This window comes from Athene noctua, chromosome 10 (assembly GCF_965140245.1).
Source record: "Athene noctua chromosome 10, bAthNoc1.hap1.1, whole genome shotgun sequence".
NCBI lineage: Eukaryota > Metazoa > Chordata > Aves > Strigiformes > Strigidae > Athene > Athene noctua.
Genome location: NC_134046.1, coordinates 11,702,999 through 11,723,634, shown reverse-complemented (window position 1 = coordinate 11,723,634; position 20,636 = coordinate 11,702,999). Strand labels below are relative to the sequence as shown.

The 20,636-nt window shown below is 44.2% G+C and overlaps 1 protein-coding gene across 6 annotated transcripts in view; it reads right to left on the bottom strand.

Annotated features, from left to right (window-relative positions):
- Nucleotides 1-4,278: 4,278 nt before the first annotated feature.
- The window catches only part of LOC141964007 (contactin-4), a 340,757-nt gene continuing 324,399 nt past the window's right edge, over nt 4,279-20,636 (bottom strand). For 4 of the 6 annotated variants that reach the window (XM_074913772.1, XM_074913774.1, XM_074913773.1 and 1 more), the window contains 11 exons: nt 20,368-20,543; nt 17,756-17,876; nt 15,130-15,288; nt 14,239-14,388; nt 13,072-13,142; nt 11,020-11,254; nt 10,370-10,485; nt 9,730-9,916; nt 9,095-9,207; nt 7,364-7,532; nt 4,279-6,166 (listed from right to left, as the gene is read on the bottom strand). In XM_074913772.1, coding sequence (XP_074769873.1) covers nt 6,066-6,166; nt 7,364-7,532; nt 9,095-9,207; nt 9,730-9,916; nt 10,370-10,485; nt 11,020-11,254; nt 13,072-13,142; nt 14,239-14,388; nt 15,130-15,288; nt 17,756-17,876; nt 20,368-20,543 — 1,598 coding nt within the window. In that variant the 3' untranslated portion in view covers nt 4,279-6,065. The remainder of the gene's footprint in view (nt 6,167-7,363; nt 7,533-9,094; nt 9,208-9,729; nt 9,917-10,369; nt 10,486-11,019; nt 11,255-13,071; nt 13,143-14,238; nt 14,389-15,129; nt 15,289-17,755; nt 17,877-20,367; nt 20,544-20,636) is intronic. The other 2 variants (XM_074913777.1, XM_074913778.1) reach the window with 2 other exon arrangements.

The window sequence follows — 20,636 nt, the reverse complement described above, 5'->3', positions numbered from 1 at the left end:
CTAGGAAAAGTGTAAAACAAGCCATAGAGCATCCCAGTGCTCTCATCACGCATGCTGCGTGGCTACAGCAAATCCATCATGAGAGGGGAGACTCACACTTGGCCTTCACCAATACAACGGTGTGAACTCAGCAAATAACCTGAATAACCTCCATGGAAATGCGATTCCTTGATAAGGGGTCTGTCTGTGCTGTGAGCCGTGCAGTCAGGCCACTCCTGTGTGGGACCTGCTCCAACAGTGCAGCACTTCCTGCTCTTTAACTAAACATTTTTTAGATGTGGGGAAGACTGTCTCAGTTGTAGGACTTCATAAACCCTGAAAGCCTCTGGGCAGTTTAACACAAGATTATGGAGCTGATGTACAATGAGTCCTACTACTTTTGTGGACAAAGCTAGCACCTTGCCTTGCTACTTTTGTACACACAGGTAGCACGTTGCAGCGTGACTTACGTGCACACAAGCTGGCACCTGGCTGCTCCAGGCTCAACTCCCAAAATCTTGAGGTTTGTGTGCGTGGCAGGTTTTGCAGGCCTGGGATGCTGCACTGAGGTCTGTGAGGAGTCACATTTAATCTTACAGTAAATTCACAGTCTAGGGGTTTTGAACTATTTCGGGAAATGGCTATGAAATACTGCAGGAAACTGACAGGAGTCTTCTGCTCACAAGCCACTGGCAACTGGGGAGCCCTTGGCACACCCCAGCGCTGAGCATAAAACCCTGCTGAGCCCTGGCTGGGCATGGCCAGCTCTGAGCATGCTGCCTGGGGAACAGCCCTACTCTCCGATTTTTCCTGTGAAGTTCTGGGACACTGGTAAAAACGTCTGTGCCCACATGGCTGTGCTGCTGTGCGGACAAAGACACCTGAGGAACGATCCCCCGGTGCCAGCCTGGGGAGGCCTGAGCTCAGCCGGCAGCCAGACACCACCTGGACGGCCCTTCACCCACCCGCCGGTGAAATAGGGGAGGGGCAAAAAGAAGAGAATTCGTAGGTTGAATAAAAAGTATTTACTAAATATAACAAGAGAACAACAGTAACAATAGTGAGTCCAAAAAGGAGCGGGTAAAATACAGCAGTGGCTTACCGAGCGCGTTGGCCGCCCCCCAACAGCAACATCACAGCCCGAGGAGCAATCGGTGTGAGACCAAACCCGCTGGAAAAGCCTGCTGGGGGCAGAGCCCCCCGCCTAAATCCCTGGGCACGACATCACGATATGAAATGCTCCAGTGAAAAGTAACTCCGTCCTGGTCGAAGCCAGGACACTGCTGCATGCCTCTCCTTTGGGTGTCCTGATGGTCCAGCACACACAGAGTCCTTGCTGTTCACTCCTCTCCCAGTTTGTGAAAGTTTATTTTTAATTCAGGTTATTTTCTTTCCTGTAAAATTTGTACAGTTTGTAGAAGAAAGCGGGCATTTTTTAGTATCTTGGCTTCCCTGGGGTTTAAACATCCCCAGCTTCTGGTTCTGTGAAGCTGATGGGGCTGCAGTGGCTGATTTCAGACCCTGGTTTCAGTATGAAACAGTTTCACCTGTGGTTCTTCCACTCCCTTCTCCTGAGGGAGGGAATGCCGCTAGGATGGGTGGGCTCTGGGAGAGCCGCTCGCTGCCCACCAGGGGCTGCAGGATGGGGGAGGCACGGGAGACTTGCAGTTGGCTCGTTTTCAGTCCAAAGCTGCTTTGCAGACTCTTGCCTTTGACATCAGCTGGCAGCATCAGCAAAAGGACAAGAAGGGATCGTTTGTGCTTCCTTGGCACAAGAGGGTAAAGCTTAAGGGTGAAAAAAAAAAAAAAAAAAAGGCACAAACTCATAAACTTCCTCAGTTGCAACTACGAAACAAAGCACAGCCTGCGAATTGAGAGTTTTCAAGTGTACAGTAATTAAAGAAACGTGCCAAGGACTTATTGGTGCTCTGAAGAGGCTTTTTGAGCTGCAAGGAGCTGGGCTCCTCCTTCATGTGCGACTTCAGCTGCCTTCAGGGAATTTTGAAAACCCAAGCCCAATACTGCAACCTGTTTTTCTTCACTATCTGTTGTTCCATCTTAAACAAACTGTTTGAGACAGCGTTGGTTTCTGTTTGTGATTTATTTACCTACATTGTGTAATCCACTGAGTGAGTTACCAAATAAACCTCCTGTCTGAAACCACTTGAACAACTTGGGCTGTGACCTCTCTGGCTGCGGACCATGAAACTCTCCTGTTCTTGCAGAGTCCCTTCTACTTCCAAGAAACCTCCTGTCCATCGAGCTGGCCAGAGGTGGGGTTAAGTACATTAACAAAGAATAAAAATTAAGATTTGACCCAGCAAGTAAATTGTTTGGAAAGTGCTGAACATAATGGAGTTCCCAGGTGCTACAGACCAAAAATAATTACAATAAATGAGCCAGTTCTCATCTGGGTGAAAAAGCATGGCTCTGTCTCAAAATTAATGTAGCTCATTAATATAACAATGTTTGTGCCTCAAATGTCTCTCCTGCATGTGATTTTAATGGATTTGAGCTGCCCAGCTTTTACAGTCTAAAATCAGACTTTCATTAGTAAAATCCTAAAAATGAGACTAAAGAGAATTCATTTACTGTAATGTATTTTATGTCATGCCTTCAAGTGGCCTAATAAATAAGATTTCTAAATATAATTTCTTCCCCATTAGTGGCAAGATAGTGCAGAGATTAATGCAGTATATTTAAGTATATTTTGTATTTGAGCTGTACATTTGGCCATGTAAAAGTGTGTGTGAAGGTTCAGCACTTACTAGTGCAGGCCGCAGCAGCCTGCGGCAGCCACGGCCTTCCTGGGGCGTGTAGGCAGATAGCTGGGGGGACAAAAATACGCTTTTGATTTTCAGTGTCACTGACAAGGATGTCCATCACGGGAAAACAATGCAAACAACTGGAACGAGCTGGTGATGATGAGAAAACCTGGGTGGATGTTCATCTGATCAGCAAGGGCATGACAGGTCCTCAGTACTTCAGGGAGGACGAGTTCCCTTGGGGACAGGCAGGGCTTCATAGCTTTGAAAGCTGGCAGATATGTGTTACGCTCCCTCTAGTAAATAAAACTGAGCTGGTGTAAAGCAAGAGGAGTCTCTTCATTTTCCCAGTCAGGCTGTTGGACCTGGAAGCCCTGTGCGACCTCATGCAGACGCAGGGGGGGAACCTCACCTGTCCTAAAGAGCCACCCATGTGGGATGGGGACAGCAAGTCCTGGCAGAGATGCCTCCTCACGGTCACTACACTCGGAGCAAACTGTCTCTATTTGGGGCAGCCAGAGAGAAAAGGGAGCATGTTCAGTACATCCCAGGCCATCTGCTCTCATGGCCATGTGCCGCTCGCCATCTCTGCAAAGAGGACAGGCCATGCTCAGGGCTCCGTGTCTTATTTTGCCATTATTACGCCAGCCCACACCACCAGTGAAACTATCCCCAAACTGCTAGATTAGAGTTACAACTTTTGTGCCCAGAGCACACAGAAATATTTATATGAGTTTTTTTTCTTTAAGTTCTGCTGCAAACCCAGTGTGCTTCTCCTGCTGCAGGTTTTCCCAGCTGCCTCCACCAGAGCAGCCACAGGAGTCCACCTCTTGCCACCTCTTGCCCCTTCCAGAGATGGCAGTTTTAAATTTGCTTTTCAGAAATGGAACTGTGTTACCAGGCCAGTTTGGTTTTGAGCTTCATTGATTACGAAGAGCAACATTGCTCCCAAGAAAATAACAATTGGAGATGTGGGTTTGGCGGATTTAGTGATTTCAGGCAGCACTCCCCAAAACCCTCAGAGATTCAGGAGAATAAAGAGCGAAGCAGTGCGGTGCCTGCAGTGGGGTTTGCTCTGCAAGCAGGGCCAGTGATGCTCCGCTCACCTGCAGCAGGTGTGTGAAGCTGCCACTGCCTGCCCTGCTCCTGACCAGCTGCGATGGTCACTTCAGAGAAACGGTCACATGCCAGGTGAATGCCAGTTTGCTTTTTTTTTGTTTTTTTCCCTTTTTCATTCAGAGCTTCCCAAGCTGTAGAGGCTCCAACAGCACGAGCCCACATGAACCTGGAAAGGGCATGACTCTACATAAATAGACATTATTACCCGAAATTCACCCATGCAGATTTTCCGTTTTTGTCATTTTTTAAGCAAAATTAGACCAAAGATGTATAAATAGATATTTTTTGTATGTCTCCACAAAGTTTTGACTTAAACTCACTTGCCTATATTTTCACATCAGTGACAATCTCAGCAGGCGCTGGCTATTGCCATGGTGAAATTTGTCACTAGGTAGAACAAAATGTGGAGGAAAAAAGCTCCTGGAAGACAGGTATCTTTACAAATGACAGAATATTTATTACCAATACCTTTAAAAAAAGATTACATCTGCTAGATCACTGATAAATATCATTTACACTGGGGAGAAAACTACAGAAGCTTCTTTTTTTTTTTTGTTCAATTTTTCTTAGTTTTGTAGTTTTTTTTTCTTTTCTTTTTTTTTTTTTTTAACATAGAAGTAACCATATCAAACTAAGAAAGGAACACAGCTTGAAATACTGACAATATTTCTCTGGTCAACACCCCTGACTTTTACACAAGTGGAATCCTGATTATGAGTTACTGAATAAATATATTTAGAAGGTCTAAAAGTTAACTGTATTATTTTGTAAGCAAAAAAGACAAGTTACAGGCAAATTCAAGCTATCAGGAAAAAAAAAAAAAAAAAACCACTGCAGCGCATTTAAACTTGAAAATTTTATAGAAAATTCCATTGCCTTTTACTAGCATTATCCCATCTGAGTGAACTTACAAAATTACCCCGTAGTAACAAACAGTCCTTCTCTTAAGAAGAATTATTTTGCTGTGGATATTGTCGTTTTCCAGTGTGACTCTTATTTTGCCTTCAGGCATCTATGAAGAGTTTCTAAAGAGACACAGACTTCCTAGCAGAGAAGTATTGGGAGATCCCACCTCCCCGCGGACAGCCTGCACCTCCGAGGGTGTGCCGGAGCACGGCACAGCTCTGCCGATCCTCTCGGCTCGGACCAGATTTCCGAAGTGTTTTCTATATAGTGGAGTTACGAAGGATGATGAGTTATGTTCCAATGCACGTGGAAAGCAAGCGCGTGTTTGGACAGCAAACCCGGGGCAGCTTGATGTCTCAGAGTCGCTGTATTCTAATTTTCTTGGAATAAAATCCCCAAAAGCGAGGTGGATTGAGCTGGGTTTGCACCCAGAGGTGAGAACCACGTCGTTTGTTCGCTTGCTCCTTTGGGTATCTGTCCCTTTTTGTCACTAGAGGCAGAGATTGCATCTTTGCAGTATCTTCATTCCTACCCAATTTAATGCTAATTATGATAAAGACAAAGCTATTTCAAGACAGTAAAAATGGACCCTTGCTGCATGATGCCAGAATATTAGCTAATGTCCTGTAGTCCACAAACAACCAAAATTCATGTATTTTTTCAGGATTATAGCGTTCTTACTGAGTATTTCGAGTCTGTCTTGCTTAGACCTCTGAATAAAATATAATATCTTGTGTGTTATAAGCACTTGATTTAACACAAAAATCATCGTAACTGCCATTTAAATACAGCTGCATTACGAACTGAATCTGGAACAGTTCTGCCTTGCGTAGCATTGTAAAACTGTACAGTAAAGTTGCAGCCAATTTACTAAGAACAACTTTGAACTCTCCATCATAAAGGAAAAGATTCCAAACAATATTTTCGTGATAATGTCGTCCATAGCATTTTATAGCAGAGGAAAAATTAATATCTACATCATATGTTAACTTTAAAAAATTCTATAAAACACTAAATATATAATAAAAAATATGCATATAAGGACATATGTAAACTGCTTTGGTAACATCATATTACAGATGTTTTCAGTGCATTGCAGAGTTTCCAAGGAAACTTCAGACAAAGCTATATTTGCTTTGAGGAAGTACTGTATAATGCCATTCCTAAAGAAGCATAAACATTTTTCCAGTAGTAAGATGTACTCAAACCACAATATTACTTAGTACTGGGTGTCTTCAAAACAACTAGCTAAATGTTGCTTATATTATAAACAAGAAGTCCTTTATGTAATTTTTGTCATAAACTGGACCGAGCTGTGAGCGATATCATTATTGTGCTGATGGCTGACAGTGTACAGGCGTTGGAGGTCGAAGAGCCAGATCCTCTTGCGTACGCATCTGAGCAAAGGAGAGAGGAGAGAAAGTAAGCCAAGAGTGAAGAGAGCAGCCTTCATTACCCCAAACCTCTTCCCCTTAGATTTTTATTCTGTTTCCTCTGACGAAGTGCAGTGGTGAGAGGAAGGTCAGACCTCACGGGAAGGTGGGTCCCCACGTGTGATCCCCTCTTCCTGCTTCACTAACCTCCTGTTTACTGGGTTTCACCTCTCTAACTGAATTTTTGGTTCAACTAAAATTCCTGCCACTGTTGCACTGAGCCTACTTTCACAATTGTATTAATTCATGGCCTGTTTACTTTTTTTTTTTTTACATTTGTACTATATTCAAGCTGTTACTTCTGGCACCAGCCTGGCGTGATCCACATCCTGGAGGAGCTGCATACCTGCTCCGTGGCACATGTGTTCCAGCAAATCAGAACTGGCGTGTGGTTCCTGCTCTCCTTCATTCTCCTGGGTCTGCTGATTACACTCCTCTGCATGGTTTATACAGCCACAGTGTACAACCATGGTGGAGATAATTTTGATCTCACCCAGGGTTTTTTACATTACTGTAATTTTAATGCCATATTCCTGCATTGCAGAGGCTCCTGATTTAAAGCAGCTTATAAACTGTGGCATTATTAATGGAAGATGGGACATGAAGATTTTGCAAAAGCAATGTAGTGTAATAAAATACTCTCTTTTCTGCTTGTTCTTCTACACAACCTCATTTCCCTAAATAAATATTTATGCATCCAACACACAATGGAATATGGCCATACAGTAGCCTTATAAATTTAAAAGCCTCTGAACATTGCATTTTGTATTTTGTTACAGTGAACTGCAGTAGAACAATATATTCAACATATATACGAGTATGGAAGTAAGAGAGTGAAAAGTGTCTAGAAATCTTAAATACAAATATAACTACTTATGATGGTGTTTCTTATGGTTTAATCTTGACTCAGTATGAAACCAGAAACATGGGCTGGAATGACTACTGGTCCCAGGTAAGTCTGGGTTTCAGCTCCCTGCCGGCCAGATATACAGCCTGCCCCTGCTCAGCTTCAAGGCTCTGGTTTGTCCCCGTTTGTAGACACGACCGGTCACTGGGGTGAAGCAGGTCTGTCCCCGCCAGGAGAGGGGCTGGGGGACGCTGGCTCCCCGTGGCTCGGTGGCTGCAGGGGCAGGCATGGAACCCAGTTTCTTCCGTCCTTACTCGATATCTTTGGAATTCGGATTTGTTCGCTGCTGCTGCCGTCGCCCCCGTCACTGAATGGCTTTATCTCTATGATGTAGTCCTCATTGAATGGCAGGGAGAGCTCCACGGAGGTTTTATTTGTTTCTATTACGGATGTGCTGCTCTGCCTGTTCCACCTGTACAAAACCTGCAGCAAAGGGGAGAGAGAAGAGGAGGCAGAAACGGCAGAGACATCCACTGCCCTAAGGGCCGCCAGATGTGCTGCTGCTCTTTCCTTGCCTCTGATTCCCAGACACACAGTCTGGTCACAACGGGGACATTTGGACCCCGACAGGGGTTTTGACTGGGGACCCACACCAGCACTTAGTGACAGTGCCCAGGTGAGGAGGTGACACTGGGAGGAGGGCAGAGATGATGCGCAGCACCAAACACGGCCTCAGCACCTGGCAGAGGTCCTCAGCAAAATCTTTAGCTTGATCAGGCTAAAATAAATACCAAGGCTTATGTAGAGAGGTCAAAACTTATTATGTTTCTTCAGGAAACTGAGTTGGGGTATTTGATGCAGTACCATGACCAGCTTCCCAGAATAAGTGGCTTTTTTGAATTGCCTTCTAAGATCTGGGAATTCTACTGAGTTAGATCATAAATTGTGACATAAAATGTAAGATTTCCAGGAAAAAAAAAGGCAATGTTTTTCTAGGCTTCAGGAAAGAAATCTGACTGTGTTAACCTGACAATAGGCTAAAAGAGGACTTTTTAGAAACCCACTAGATGGAGTTTGCTTTTTCATGGTGATGAGTCTCTCACCCTCTTTCAAGTGACTTAATTTGCATTTCAAACCCGAAATAGGTAGTGAAAAGTTGGTCCAAACTGCTGAGGTTCATCTGAGGTTTTGACTAAAAACCCCAAGGAATTACTTATTTTGGATAATCTGATACAGTGCACCAAAGGCACTGAAGAGTTAGTGCAGAAATTCAGGAGAGCTGGCCCAGGCTCACAAAGCTGATGCCGCCAGCATTCCAGATTGTGAACAAAATACAAAGCCCGTCCAGGCTCTTCATCATTTCAGGCTCTGGTGGGAAACTTTTGCACAACTCATCCCTCAAGGCAACGGTTGGTGATTGCACACTGATGTCTTCTTTGGGCCTAATTACACCCTTGTGTAAGGCGATAGACCTGAATTTCTTCCCAAGATTTCTCTAGTTAAATTATACCGTATTAAAACTGCTCCTAATTAGGATTCTCTTTCTTTTCCTTTTGGCTTTGCTTTCTCAAGAAAATGGGAGCTATTAAAAAAGCATCTTATTTATCTGCAGTTAAGGAGTCAACTACAGCCTTTGGAAAGTTTCTGCCAAAGGCAGGAGAGCAGTCCTGCAGGTGGGATCTTCAGAGGGCACGAGCGGGTGAAGGTCCGTGGCTGAGGCCCAGATGGGTGCTCGCAGGGGCGAGTATTGCTGGGGCAAGGGCGAGCAGCCGGCAGAACATGCTCACTCTGCACAGCTATGGCCTCTATTTGTGCAGGAATGCTTCAGTTTCAATGTGGAAAACCATGCAAGTACCATGAAAAACACCTCATCTGGTCTTACTATAAACACCAACTTGACACTGGATTCATGAAAATGTTCCCTATAGCCCAATGCCAGAATCCAGCGACAGCGGGAGCTGGGGGTCTGCTGCAGGAGCCTGGCGTGGTGAGGGACCTGGTGCAGGGCAATGTTGTTCAGCTGCCTGTGCTGACAAAATACTCACTTTGTAGCCTCTCACTTCCGACTCGTTGTCCAGCGCTTTCACTTGGTCCCAGTTCAGTATGATCTTCGAGTCAGATGAATTCCATATGATGTTCCCAGGGGGTTGACTTGGTGCTATACCAAAATATACAGAGCACTGTATTACTAAGGAGCACCATTTCCCAGTTGGATCCCTCTCAGTACCAACGAGGCTTCTACCACCGTGTCTGAGCGTGCCCGGAGTCCTATTGCTCTGGCAAGCTAATGAGCTGTTTCACTGATCTGTGTCCTCAAGGTCACAGGAGGTGTGACACAACACAGTGCTCTAAATGCAAAAAGGATTCAGTCAGTTGCTCAACATGCCTGAGACCAGAAGAAAAAAGCCCTCTTGAACGTCTTGAACGATGAGATAAATATTTAATTTTCCTGCACAGCTGTGATTTCAGTTTTGCATGCTCTGCTTACTTAACACAGGGAAGAGCCTTACAAAAAAAAAAAAAAAACCACCAAAAAAACTAAGCTGCCAAGTCTTCTGCACAAAAACACAGCAAAGAAAAGTCTCACAGTTCCTTTAGACTCAAGAAAGCTTGAAGGAGAGAGGGGAGTACACGCAGAAACCCTCCCAGGCAAGAGCCCCCCATCCTCACAGACACTCACGTGGCTTTTTGGTTGTGACGTTGACCGCGGCACTGGAGGGGCCGGTCCCAGCCGTGTTGTACGCCCTGACTGCCAAGTGATACAGCGCATTGCCTCTCAGGTTGCTGACTTTTGTAGACGTTTGATTGCCAACCGTTCGAATCCTTTTTGCGTTTTCTTCCTTTTCGTCATGTCTCCAACATCTGACCTGAGAAGCAGAGCAGGCACGTGTCTACCTCTAGCTATGGGCTAGCAGCACCCCGTTGTTTCCAGTGCTAACTCTGGCACTTCTGCCCGAAATGCAAGTGCCATAGGAACAGATCCTGCACTCTGTTAATTCCCTTCTTGTTCCTTGATAGAAACCAGCCTGGCTGCAGTGCCCCACCCCCAGGCCTTCAGATGCTGCCTGGCCATGGAAACACCTTCATACAGGTTTCCCCCAGCTCTCCATTTTAATCCAGATCACACAGAGAAAGATGTGTAATTGTTTACCATGTGAGAGAAATCTCTGCGTACTGAAGAGACAAAAGGAAGCAAATTTGCTGCAGGAATCCACCCTCCCCGTGGCAGGCAGGAGCAGCACCGCAATGACTGCCCAGGATGGATCTCCACATCTCCTTAAGGCTTAGTATTGAAAGGATGCTGCATTGCGTTTCCATACCTCATATCCCTGTATTCTTCCTTTGTGCTGGTTCTCCCAAGGGGGAGCCCAAGAAACTTCAACATCTGAGGCAGAAAGACTTCTGGCCAAAACAGTGGTCGGGGCTCTTGCTGGCTCTGGGTAGAGGAGTTAAAAATAAAATTAAGCATTTTCAATTTTATGTTCAATTAGTCCCAGACTTCAAGGGATTTATTTTCTTCATTGCATGAGAAAAGAAGCATGCAACCAAAACAAACTTCCACATTTCAAAACAATGGCCTGTCAGCCTGTGCCAGACAGCACTGCTCCTCTACCTAAGAAATAATAAGATGTCATTACTAAACTCAACCCAGGATACCATGTACTGTAATTAGGACAAGAGGGAACATTTTCTAATCAGTGGACATTAATTCATACTAAATCTCAGTGGAATTCTTTCCAGATTACATATTACTTTTTCATTAATATCAAAAGATTTCATTACGATTAATGTTATTTTAATGACTATCAAAAGAATTAATCACGGCTCGCCATTTATTATAAATCAGAGCAAGGATTAGGTATCAAAGGATATGTCAAGGTGGATACTAAACCCTTTCAGACCCGGTCAACCCCCCTGTGTCCAGCAGCGGGGAGGAGGGAGAGGCGGTGGGGTGGGCTCCTGGCTCTACCTTCCTCTGCTGAGTAGACGACTGTCACAGGGCTGAACGAGCCCTCCCCCTTGTTGTTGTACACCCCCACTTTAACTTCGTAGGGAGAGAATGGCGGCAAAGTCTCGTTGCGGAAGACGTATCTGGCGGCATCCGGGGAGGCCACGACGGTCTGCATCCAGCTGACGGTGCCGTAGGGGCGGAAGGCCACCACATACCCGAAGCCACCTCCATTCTGCAGCTCCTCAGGCACTGTCTGTGGGTGGGCAGACCGTGGGAGAAACAGCACTTTCAGCAATGGCATGTGTTTATCTCCCTGCCCACACGCTGGCTGTTGCCTCTTGGTCCTTCTAAAGCTAAATAGAGCATTAGAGATGGGAGGTGGCTGGAGTCCTCCTTCGCATCTCACCTGAATTCATGCCATCCCGTCTGTGCTAGAGCCTTGCTGCTTTGTGAGCTCCTTGTATTCGGGGGAAAAAGCAGCCCCTCCAGAAGACAGTTTGTCTAAGGCTTAATTCACCTTTGCAGGTGCCTACCTCCCTTCACTGTCTAGATGGAGCCTCCAGCAACAACGTGAGTAATTTTAGGCACTGCAGCGACTGAGTCTGAGGGTTGTTGGGGTAAACCCAGGACACAGTTCCTGCTTTCCCAATACACGTGCAGCTGCTCTCACGTCTTTGGAATGGCACATGAAGCCCTGAAGAACAAATCCTAGCAATGTCCCAGCCTGCGTGGGGCTGGTGGTCCCTCACTGGCCTGTTGCTTTACAGTGACCCAGACCAGGTCAGCCAACTATCCACACCCCATAAAATGTGACTTGTTAGAGACCACAATGGCAGGGAGAAACTTGTCACAAACGTGATGGAGCAGCACAGGTAAGTGCCAGGTAACAGCTAGAAGAAACAACCTGCCACGTCCAGGTCACTTCTGGACACACTGACACTCTGTTGTCTCAGGCTTGTAGCCTCCCAAAAGCTTCATCAAAACTCAAAGCTTCAATGTATTAAAATAATCTATAATTATGGGCCACTCTCCCACAGATGTCCACGGTGCTTAAGCACATGCAGGGGTTACACTTTTGGTGACTGCTGCTTACTCTGTATTGTAAGGCTCAAAAAATACACCAGACCATAAAGAAAAGGCCCCTGGACATTTAAGAGTAAACCAACTGTTCTATCAAAATACAAATTCCATTTTGTGAAAATTACAACTCAAATCAATGGCTGATGTTCTCACCATGTGTGTTTTTGAAACATATTGCAGTATCTTCGGGAGACACAGCGCAGCTAATTAGTCCAATGGAGGAGGGAATTTAGCACATTGTGCTGTGTGGTAAGGACAAAAACCCATTTATAGTTTTTTAATAACCTTAAAAATATCTCTGGCCATTCATTCTGCCAGCTTGGTCAGAAATAGTGCTAAGTGGAAGTGTTAGCATGTCTAGTGAAGTTCATTATTAAGAAAAATATGCCAGCTGCATCGCATCATAACATGAAAATATGAGCAGACAAATGACTAAAGTTCTAACCCCGACTGCCTTAAGGAATATTAAACATTCTTCATCTCTGTATCTCCTCTTGCTGGCTTTCATTAGCAGCAACAAAAGCCAGCACGCAATGCGTTGTGCTCACTCTTAACTATTTGCTGCCATATATCCCAGTTCAGGGATGAGGGATGAAGCTTGGGAGCCAGCCACAACAATTCTCAACCAGGTCAGCACATGCCAAGCCTGGCCTCACAAACTGTTTCATCCCTCAGGTAGTTTCTGCCCATCCATGTTCTGCTGTATGCGTACAATGTGCTGAGGGTCGGGGGAGCTGTGTGCGTGTCAAAGCAGCGATGGGCAGCCCGTGGTCCCCCACATGGCACTTCTCGACTGGCCTCCTTGCACGAGGGCCTGGGGTGGGGAAGGGGATTAGCTCAATTTTAATAGCTGTGCTATTTTTATCACACAATCTGGCTTTTTATCTTAAACTGTTTGAAATCTGCAGAAGCTTCACTGGGGTCTAGGGTGAAAGGGTGCGTTTTGATCAGGACTGTATTAATTTTTCTCTCGGTTTGGACTCCACTTACCTCCCAGGTAATGACTAGCTCAGACTTGCTCCCTCCACCTCCACTGACATTAGCTGGGGTCACTTCAGGAACTGCCAAAAAAGATGCAGAAGATGGACATGGCAACTTTGAAACCAAAAAAGAGCATTGAAATGGAACAGACCTATGCAGCAACAGGCTCTGCTGGCCTTCCCACGCTGGGTACCAGACATGCTATTAGGAAATGAGTAATTTGCCATGGCAAACAGCATATTAAAATATGTCAACAATAGTATATTAAAAGTATGGCAATTAACTTGTGTATTCAGTAACTAATTGTTTAGTTTAAACATTTATCTTCCATAAAAAAGGGCTTTTATTTATTTTCCTATTTCATATTCTGTTCCATTACAAGCTGAAACAGAACAGAGGAGCCACCTACCAGGGGTTTCCCACCACCAAGGTATGTATCCCTGCAGCCACCACACTCAGCCCATGCCTTACCGTGACCCCCTTCTGCCAGATCAAAAGACAGGGACAGCATCAAGGACCATTAAAGCTCTCAAGGTCCGTGACTTGTGCTGAAATCCCTGAACACAGGCACTGCTGAAGATCATGGCCAAGCTGCAGTCTGAAGATGCAGTGTGGTTCCAGGAGGCAGTGGTGTGTTTGGGAGAGGGCCACAGAAGACAGACCTTCAGTAAGGCCTGAAGGACCACAGGGATGAGGTCCAAGGTACTACAAGAACTGCAGAAGCCCCCAGCATCGAGGGACTGCTGACACTCCAGCTGTGAAGCTCAAACTCCTGCTCTTGAGGTGCTGTAGTCTGCACTCCAGAGTTTCCACCACATCAATATGGGAAACCAGAGGGACTGCTCTCAGAGTTCATCTCTCTCATCAGTGGATACTGGGCACTATTTTCCAAAAAACCTGTCCAAACATCTTTTTTTTTTGAAAATCATTGCTTTCTGCAGGGAAAGGGCATGAAGCCTTCCTATACTCCAGGAGTCATGAGGGAGCAAAAGAGAGAGCTCCATCAGGAGCTCCACAACTTCTCCTGCGTGTTCTGTGCACACAAGTAACATGCTATGAGGGAGGAGAGCAATGCGTGCGAAAAGTGCTCCTCAGCTTCCTTCAGCACAACACATCCATTAGCACTAATGAGCATTTATTCAACAAGATCTAACTTAGTTGCCCACCACTACTTACGAGCTTCTTCGGTTCTTCTCTTCTCTGAAGGTCTGCTGGGTTCTCCAATCCCAATCAAGTTGGCAGCCACTACTCGGAATTCATACTCGACCCAAGGGTTCAGATCCACCACTGTCGCTGTGAATGTCCTGCCATCGATGATGTCTGGAACTAGGAGACAGCCACAGGTCAGGAATACAATGAAACCCACTAAAAGTGTTACAGACTGCTGAGAAAATGTCAGAGATACCCGATACCCTTAAAAGTGAGGGATTAATGTAAATTCTAAGTGAATAAGGATTGATAAAACTTTTCTAATTTTTCTGACATTTTGTTAACTGCAAAGAAGTGAAAGGCAGCATTAAAACATTGTGCTTTTAGCATAGAAATTTCTGCTATTAAAGAGTTTTTGAAAACAAAGTGTCAAGACAACAGTTTTAAAGGGTTTTTATTTCTCTTTTTGAAATGCACTGTTCCCTCTATTTAATGGTTTCTAGAACAAAATTAACCTCTGACAGAATGAGCAATTATATCATGGGATTTTTCCCTCTATCAGGAAAATAATTCTACTTAAAGATAGGCCAGATGACATGGTCTGTCCCCGAGGGATGTCTTTATAGACCACAATTACTGTTGTGTATTTCCAGAGTGGCAACAAAAGACAGGAATTCATTCTGTTTTCTCTTAAACATTCATGAGCAAAATGGGTGAGTAATAGCACTGGACCCTGAATCTTTGGGTCCAGCCAGTGGACCAAACCTAAATCTTTGGTTAATAAGACCAGTGCTCTGCAGCCAGTGAAATTATTTTTCACTCCAGGGTGCAGAGCTGCTCCAGTCAGCCCACGTGTGGGGCCCCATGGATGCATTTTTCCATTGGTGCAGCTCTCTGGGGACCAGGCGATGGACCTACCTGTGCTCACTGCTTGCCATCCCACCGAGAAGGGGGTCCTTGCTTGTACCACATACATTGTGATAGGGCTGTGGTTGTCTGCTCCTGGCCTCCAGGACAGCTGAGCAGTGGTGTCGGTGATTTCATCTATTGTCACAGCTTCTGGGGGGCCTGGGGGACCTATTGGTGGAATTAAAGGAGAGGGGTGCTTGGAGATTTTCAGTGGCTTAAGGAAGGAGCACTCTGGTCTTCTTCCCTTACTCAGGACAGAGGTAACCAAGTCCCTGCAGAGGAGTTAAGCGCAGCCCCCAGCTGTGGTTTAGCTGCTCTTGCTGTCTAGACGAGGTTGGGAGGCATGGGGGAGATACACAAACACGAGATCCTTCACCTGCAGCCCCCAGGTGCCCCACCATGAGCAGCAGCACCGTGGCCTGTCTGTGAGGCACTTGGGATCAGCTCTGCTATCGCCCGTCTGCTGCTTTAGGACTGGCCTGTATGCAAGTATGACTTTTGGCTGCAGCTTGGATGCACCCAGAGGCTGGTGAAGGACCCGTCTGTAATTAGCATTGTGTCTGAGTAGGGACCAGTATTTTCTGCTTCACTGCTGGGTTCCTTTGAACCAGGAAAGCACTGCAGGATATACTGATCCAAGAGAGGAGCTCTCTTCTGTGATCACAGGGCCATCACTGTCCATAGTGGTACCTGGGATGAAGTCTCTCCCCAAAAGTACCATCTCAAGCAAACTCTCTTAAATTCACCCTGTGGACTAAAATTATTCTCATATGATAATCAGAGAGTTGGACACGTTTAAATATCTAAAATACCCTGAAACCTTCCAATATCCCGTCTTTAAAATGAAAGTTTTAGCAGGTCTAGTCAGATTTAATTTCTCAGAAATTAAAACTTTAAATTGTTTTGCTGGGGGCAGTAGCCATGCAAGGCAGCCTCATGAAGCAGTGAGCTTCTTTGGACCCCCAGTGCAAGTTACACCAGAGAAATGAAATTTCATCAGATCTGCCACAGATTACTCCTACTGCTTGGCAGGGGCTGAAAGAAACTGTCTTCACTTCATCTCTTGGAATAACCGTAGTTGTTCCCAACATTTCAGAATATACTTCTTCGCAGGGTGCAGGCTACAGCAGGGCAAGAGAGGGAAAAACGATCAGTTATCGATTTACCAAACAGTTCTGGGCTGCTGACAGACACATGTTTCTCCTGTTCTGACGGCGTGAAAAAATCCCATCCTGAACAAGTGGGATGATCTGTGTGTACTGGTGCCAGGGCTTACTTCTGTATGCTCTCGTTTAATATTCCCTGACATAAATAATTGACTTTTATTCTAGTATCTAATCTCTTATTATTTTGACATAACTCAATATTTAAAAAACTTATTCTGAAGGCTCTATTTATGCACCAGCTATTTGCCTCCTCTTGTCTCACAGTCCAAGGATATTTCACAATTTTTATGCAGTCAGGGAGACTACTAGTACAGCACAACTGTCAGTGCAGCCGTGGGACCACTGGTCTGGATGCTGATGTTTTTAGAGAGCAACAAGATCAGTATTTTTACGATCATCAAGGGTCATTTTCTTGTGAGAATTTAATGTTCCTCCCATTTGTTTACAGAGCCAGCACTAAGGAAATTACCTAACTGAGGCGCCCATCAGCAGGCTGTTTTGAAATGTTTGTGCAAAACAAGAAAAAAAATTCATCTGAAATCATGCTGCAGCAAAAACCTGAGAGTCAGTGTAACAGGCAGCAACCTCCTGGGGAGGAGAGCAGTGGCTTTGCTGCCTTCAGGGGCCCAGTCTGCATTCAAACTCCTACAGGGGAAACGTAGTAAAAAGCATAATAATATTATGAGGATAACAGAAATCCTAACTACTGACAAGGACACATTTCTCAATGAAAGTTCAGGGCCTAATTACGCACATTTTACTGTGGCACAACTTTGAAAAAGAGGGCAATTCTACTTCTTTTTCAAGCTCTCCTCCTTTCACCAAGTTGCCTGAGAAGTTATGTTCCACGGATAATGTGCAAAGTATGATTTTGCTGGGGTCTACAAGAACTGAGGGTAGCAGGTACAGAGCAGCACCAAAGTTTGCTTTCCTCAAAGCTAATGAGCAGGAAAATCTATATCATATTTACTGTAAGGATCCAGACTTGGGTTAACTAATTGCATCTCTGTTAAAGTCATACTTACAGATCACCCTGTATGGTAATGAATAGATTTGAAATATCAGTGAAGTTATTAAATCATGTTTATTCTAGAAACGGAACAATATCACCAGGCAGAAATGAGTGAATAAGCTGGATAGTGTTTGTGCTGCATAGTTCATCAAATAAAGGAGCTCAGTTGGTGCAAGTTTTGCATTCAGGCCATGAACATGTACTAGTGTGTCTAGTATCTGTGCTGTGTGTCTGTTGTATGAGTGTGTATTATGAAATAATCTTTATGTACACTGTTTAAAAACGTACTGTGAACCCCAGCATGTACTTAGAGCTTATTTCTTAGATTAATTACAAGATGCTGGGATCCCAACAAACGTCTCTGAGCCCAAGAACTGTCTTACCAGCAGCAGAAGATAGAAAAAAAAAAAAAAAAAGAAATTTTACAGCAACAACAGCTGTAACAAAATTCAAATACCTCTTACAATCAGGTCTGCAGCAGCTGATAGCTTGTCCACACTTGTTTGCACCATGCAGACGTATTTCCCAGCATGCTTCAGCTGGATGCTTCTGATCATCAAATCACCAGCTGAATCCTGCTGATAAAGTAGGGAAAAGTGGTTACAATTACTTTTTAATGAGCGCTAAACATCATTATCACATGAAGGACACTGTGACTAATGGATTTACTTTACACTAGCTGATGAAAACATTAGTAATGCAAGCCGTGGCCTATTAAAATTATGTGAGTCTGCCTTGAAGATAAGAGCAGGAGCATTTCTAAAATTATGGCTCCTACAAGGGGCAGGGGAGCCTGGTTTGGGTTCGTTAAGCAGTTTCCCCATTAAAACAATGTGACAAAGCTTATGTAGGGCAGGTTCGCTCTGATTCCTCCTTTATCTCTCTGGATACCCAATTTATAGCCTCTCTGGTATTCAGATGCCCAAGTTCTGCCTACATCTATTTCAGAAGTGAAAACCAGCCCAAATTATGAGACATCTGCAATAGTTTCACGGCTTTGTATTAGGGCCAGCATTTTGATTGCCCGGCATTTTTGTGCTAAAGATCATGAGAACAGCACTCTCTGAGGAAAACTTGCATCACCTAACAGTGCTAATTTGTTTTCCAAACGCCAAGTGCATGTCTGATTAACTGTTGAATAGAACTAATTATGTTTCTGTATGTATAGGAAGCTGAAAACTCTCTCTGAATTCTTCTCCAGACACAAAGCATTCGAATCATTGGAAATCTCAGGGTAACCTTGTGATTGTGGCTTTCAGACTGAAAAATATTAATAAAGTTTGTAATTTTAGCTTTGCGGGCCAATTGGGCAAGGTCACTGGGAAGAGCCATCACTGTTGATGTGTGCCCTAGGCATCAATCTTTAAGTTCATCTTTTAATGATTTTTTTAGGGATAACAGCAAGGTTTGTAAATTGCATTTCCTTTTCATTTCAGCATTAAATTTCAGTTCTGACAAATGTAAACACAGGCTACCAGCCTGCCTCAAACCCAGTGGAGCACACATCTCTCTAAAACCTCCCTTAGACCAACATGCAAAACCATTTCCAGTTTTCTACCTCTGCTAAAAATTTGTTGCATTTCTTGACTTCTTTTTCTTGCTACTTTCACCCAACAAAAGTGGAAAAAATTCATCAGGAAGGATGAGAAAACATTTTTAAATTGCAAATAGAAATTAAACTCCCCAAGTCCTGACTAATACACAACAGGCTAAATTAGATTAAATCTGAACTTTGAAGGAAAACATTATGGTTACAAAGGAAAGCAAACTTTTAACCTATTTTTCAGACACAGCCTGTGAAATTGCTGCTCCTCTTTTAGTAATAATTATTTGGAGATTAGTCAGAAGAATGGCATGAGAAGCTGGCGCAGGTCTGACAGACATGCCACCTCCTCATGTGAAACCCCTTTCTAACAGATGGCGTCCTGAGGTTCCTCCTATAGCACCGATCCCCTTTGATTCCCAAAATTCATGCCACAACATCTTCAGGAAATCTAAAACTACTAGAAAAGCTGAAACAACCTGCCCTTTGCAACTGAAGTAAAAGCAGAGAAAATCAAGCAGGGAAGGACCATCATGGGCACCCTTCATCACGGGCACCCTTACCTTGCTGTGGGCTCTCTAGTCCTAAACCTCTCTGGAGATGCAGGAAGTGGCAAATGGCCCAAGCAGATTTTTTCCTAATGAAGGAAAGTAGGAAAATTCCTACCTTCACTACATGTCTTCCCCATACCTGCCACTTGATCATGGTTTTGAGCGACAGTGGTGGCCAGGGCTGTATTGAATGGGCAGTCTAACCACCATTTCACACCTGACTCTTCTCCTAGCTATTGGATTTCCATGAACATGATCTTTTCAACCTTCAAATAAACAATTCTCTGGGCATTGCAAAAGTTTGCAGTGTGAGTGGGTACTGACTGGGTTTCCCATAAACAAATAACCAACCCAAAGACACCAATGTGACATTGCCAGGAAACGAGCACAGATAACAATGAAAAGAAATGTCATCTCTGATGGTCAATGATGTGTGTAATACTATGCAGGTTGTTTTGTGTAGAGCAAAAATACTTATTCTGAACATTGAGGTCACAAGAGGAGGACACAGATAGAGACAGATAAACATGGCAACAAACACTGCCTGAACAAATTTGAGGATATCCTCTGACTTCCTGCTATTTTCTGTAGAAATACAAAGTTCTACAGTTGTTATATATTACATTTCTTTTACTGTTACAGCCAGAGTGAAACTATTATGAACTTATTTCTTGAATGAGAATGCATTTTTTTGCAATGAGAACACCTGTTATAGGTCTTCTGACATACATCATGCTGCAATGTGAACGCATCGTTCACGTGAGCAGATTTAAGACATAACATTAAGAAATCATAACAATTCTACACCAAGTATAATGAAGTAGTATACCAGCAATGTTAATCTCTCAGTCTATAAGACACAAGATAACATCTCCTAATATTAACTTAGTCAAGTCCATTTCTTCTATTAGTAGCCCATTTCTATGTTACCTACTTTTATTTCTGTGAGGAAATTGCTTTAGTATTAATACTTACCCCTCCAACTCTTTCAAAGTGATCCCCATCTTTTTCAAAGTCTATCAGGTGTCCGTTAAATGACCAGGTAAACATGATATCTAGTGAGTGATCATGAGATACCTGACAAGGCAAGACAATGCTTTCTCCAACAGTGACATCCATGCTGAAAGGTGACACCATAACCCGTGTTGGATCTACAAACAACAAAGAAAACAAAGGGGGAAAAAATGCATTAATCCTGTCCTCCTGAGAAATGGAGAGATCCTAAGCAGTCTACCACGACTGCA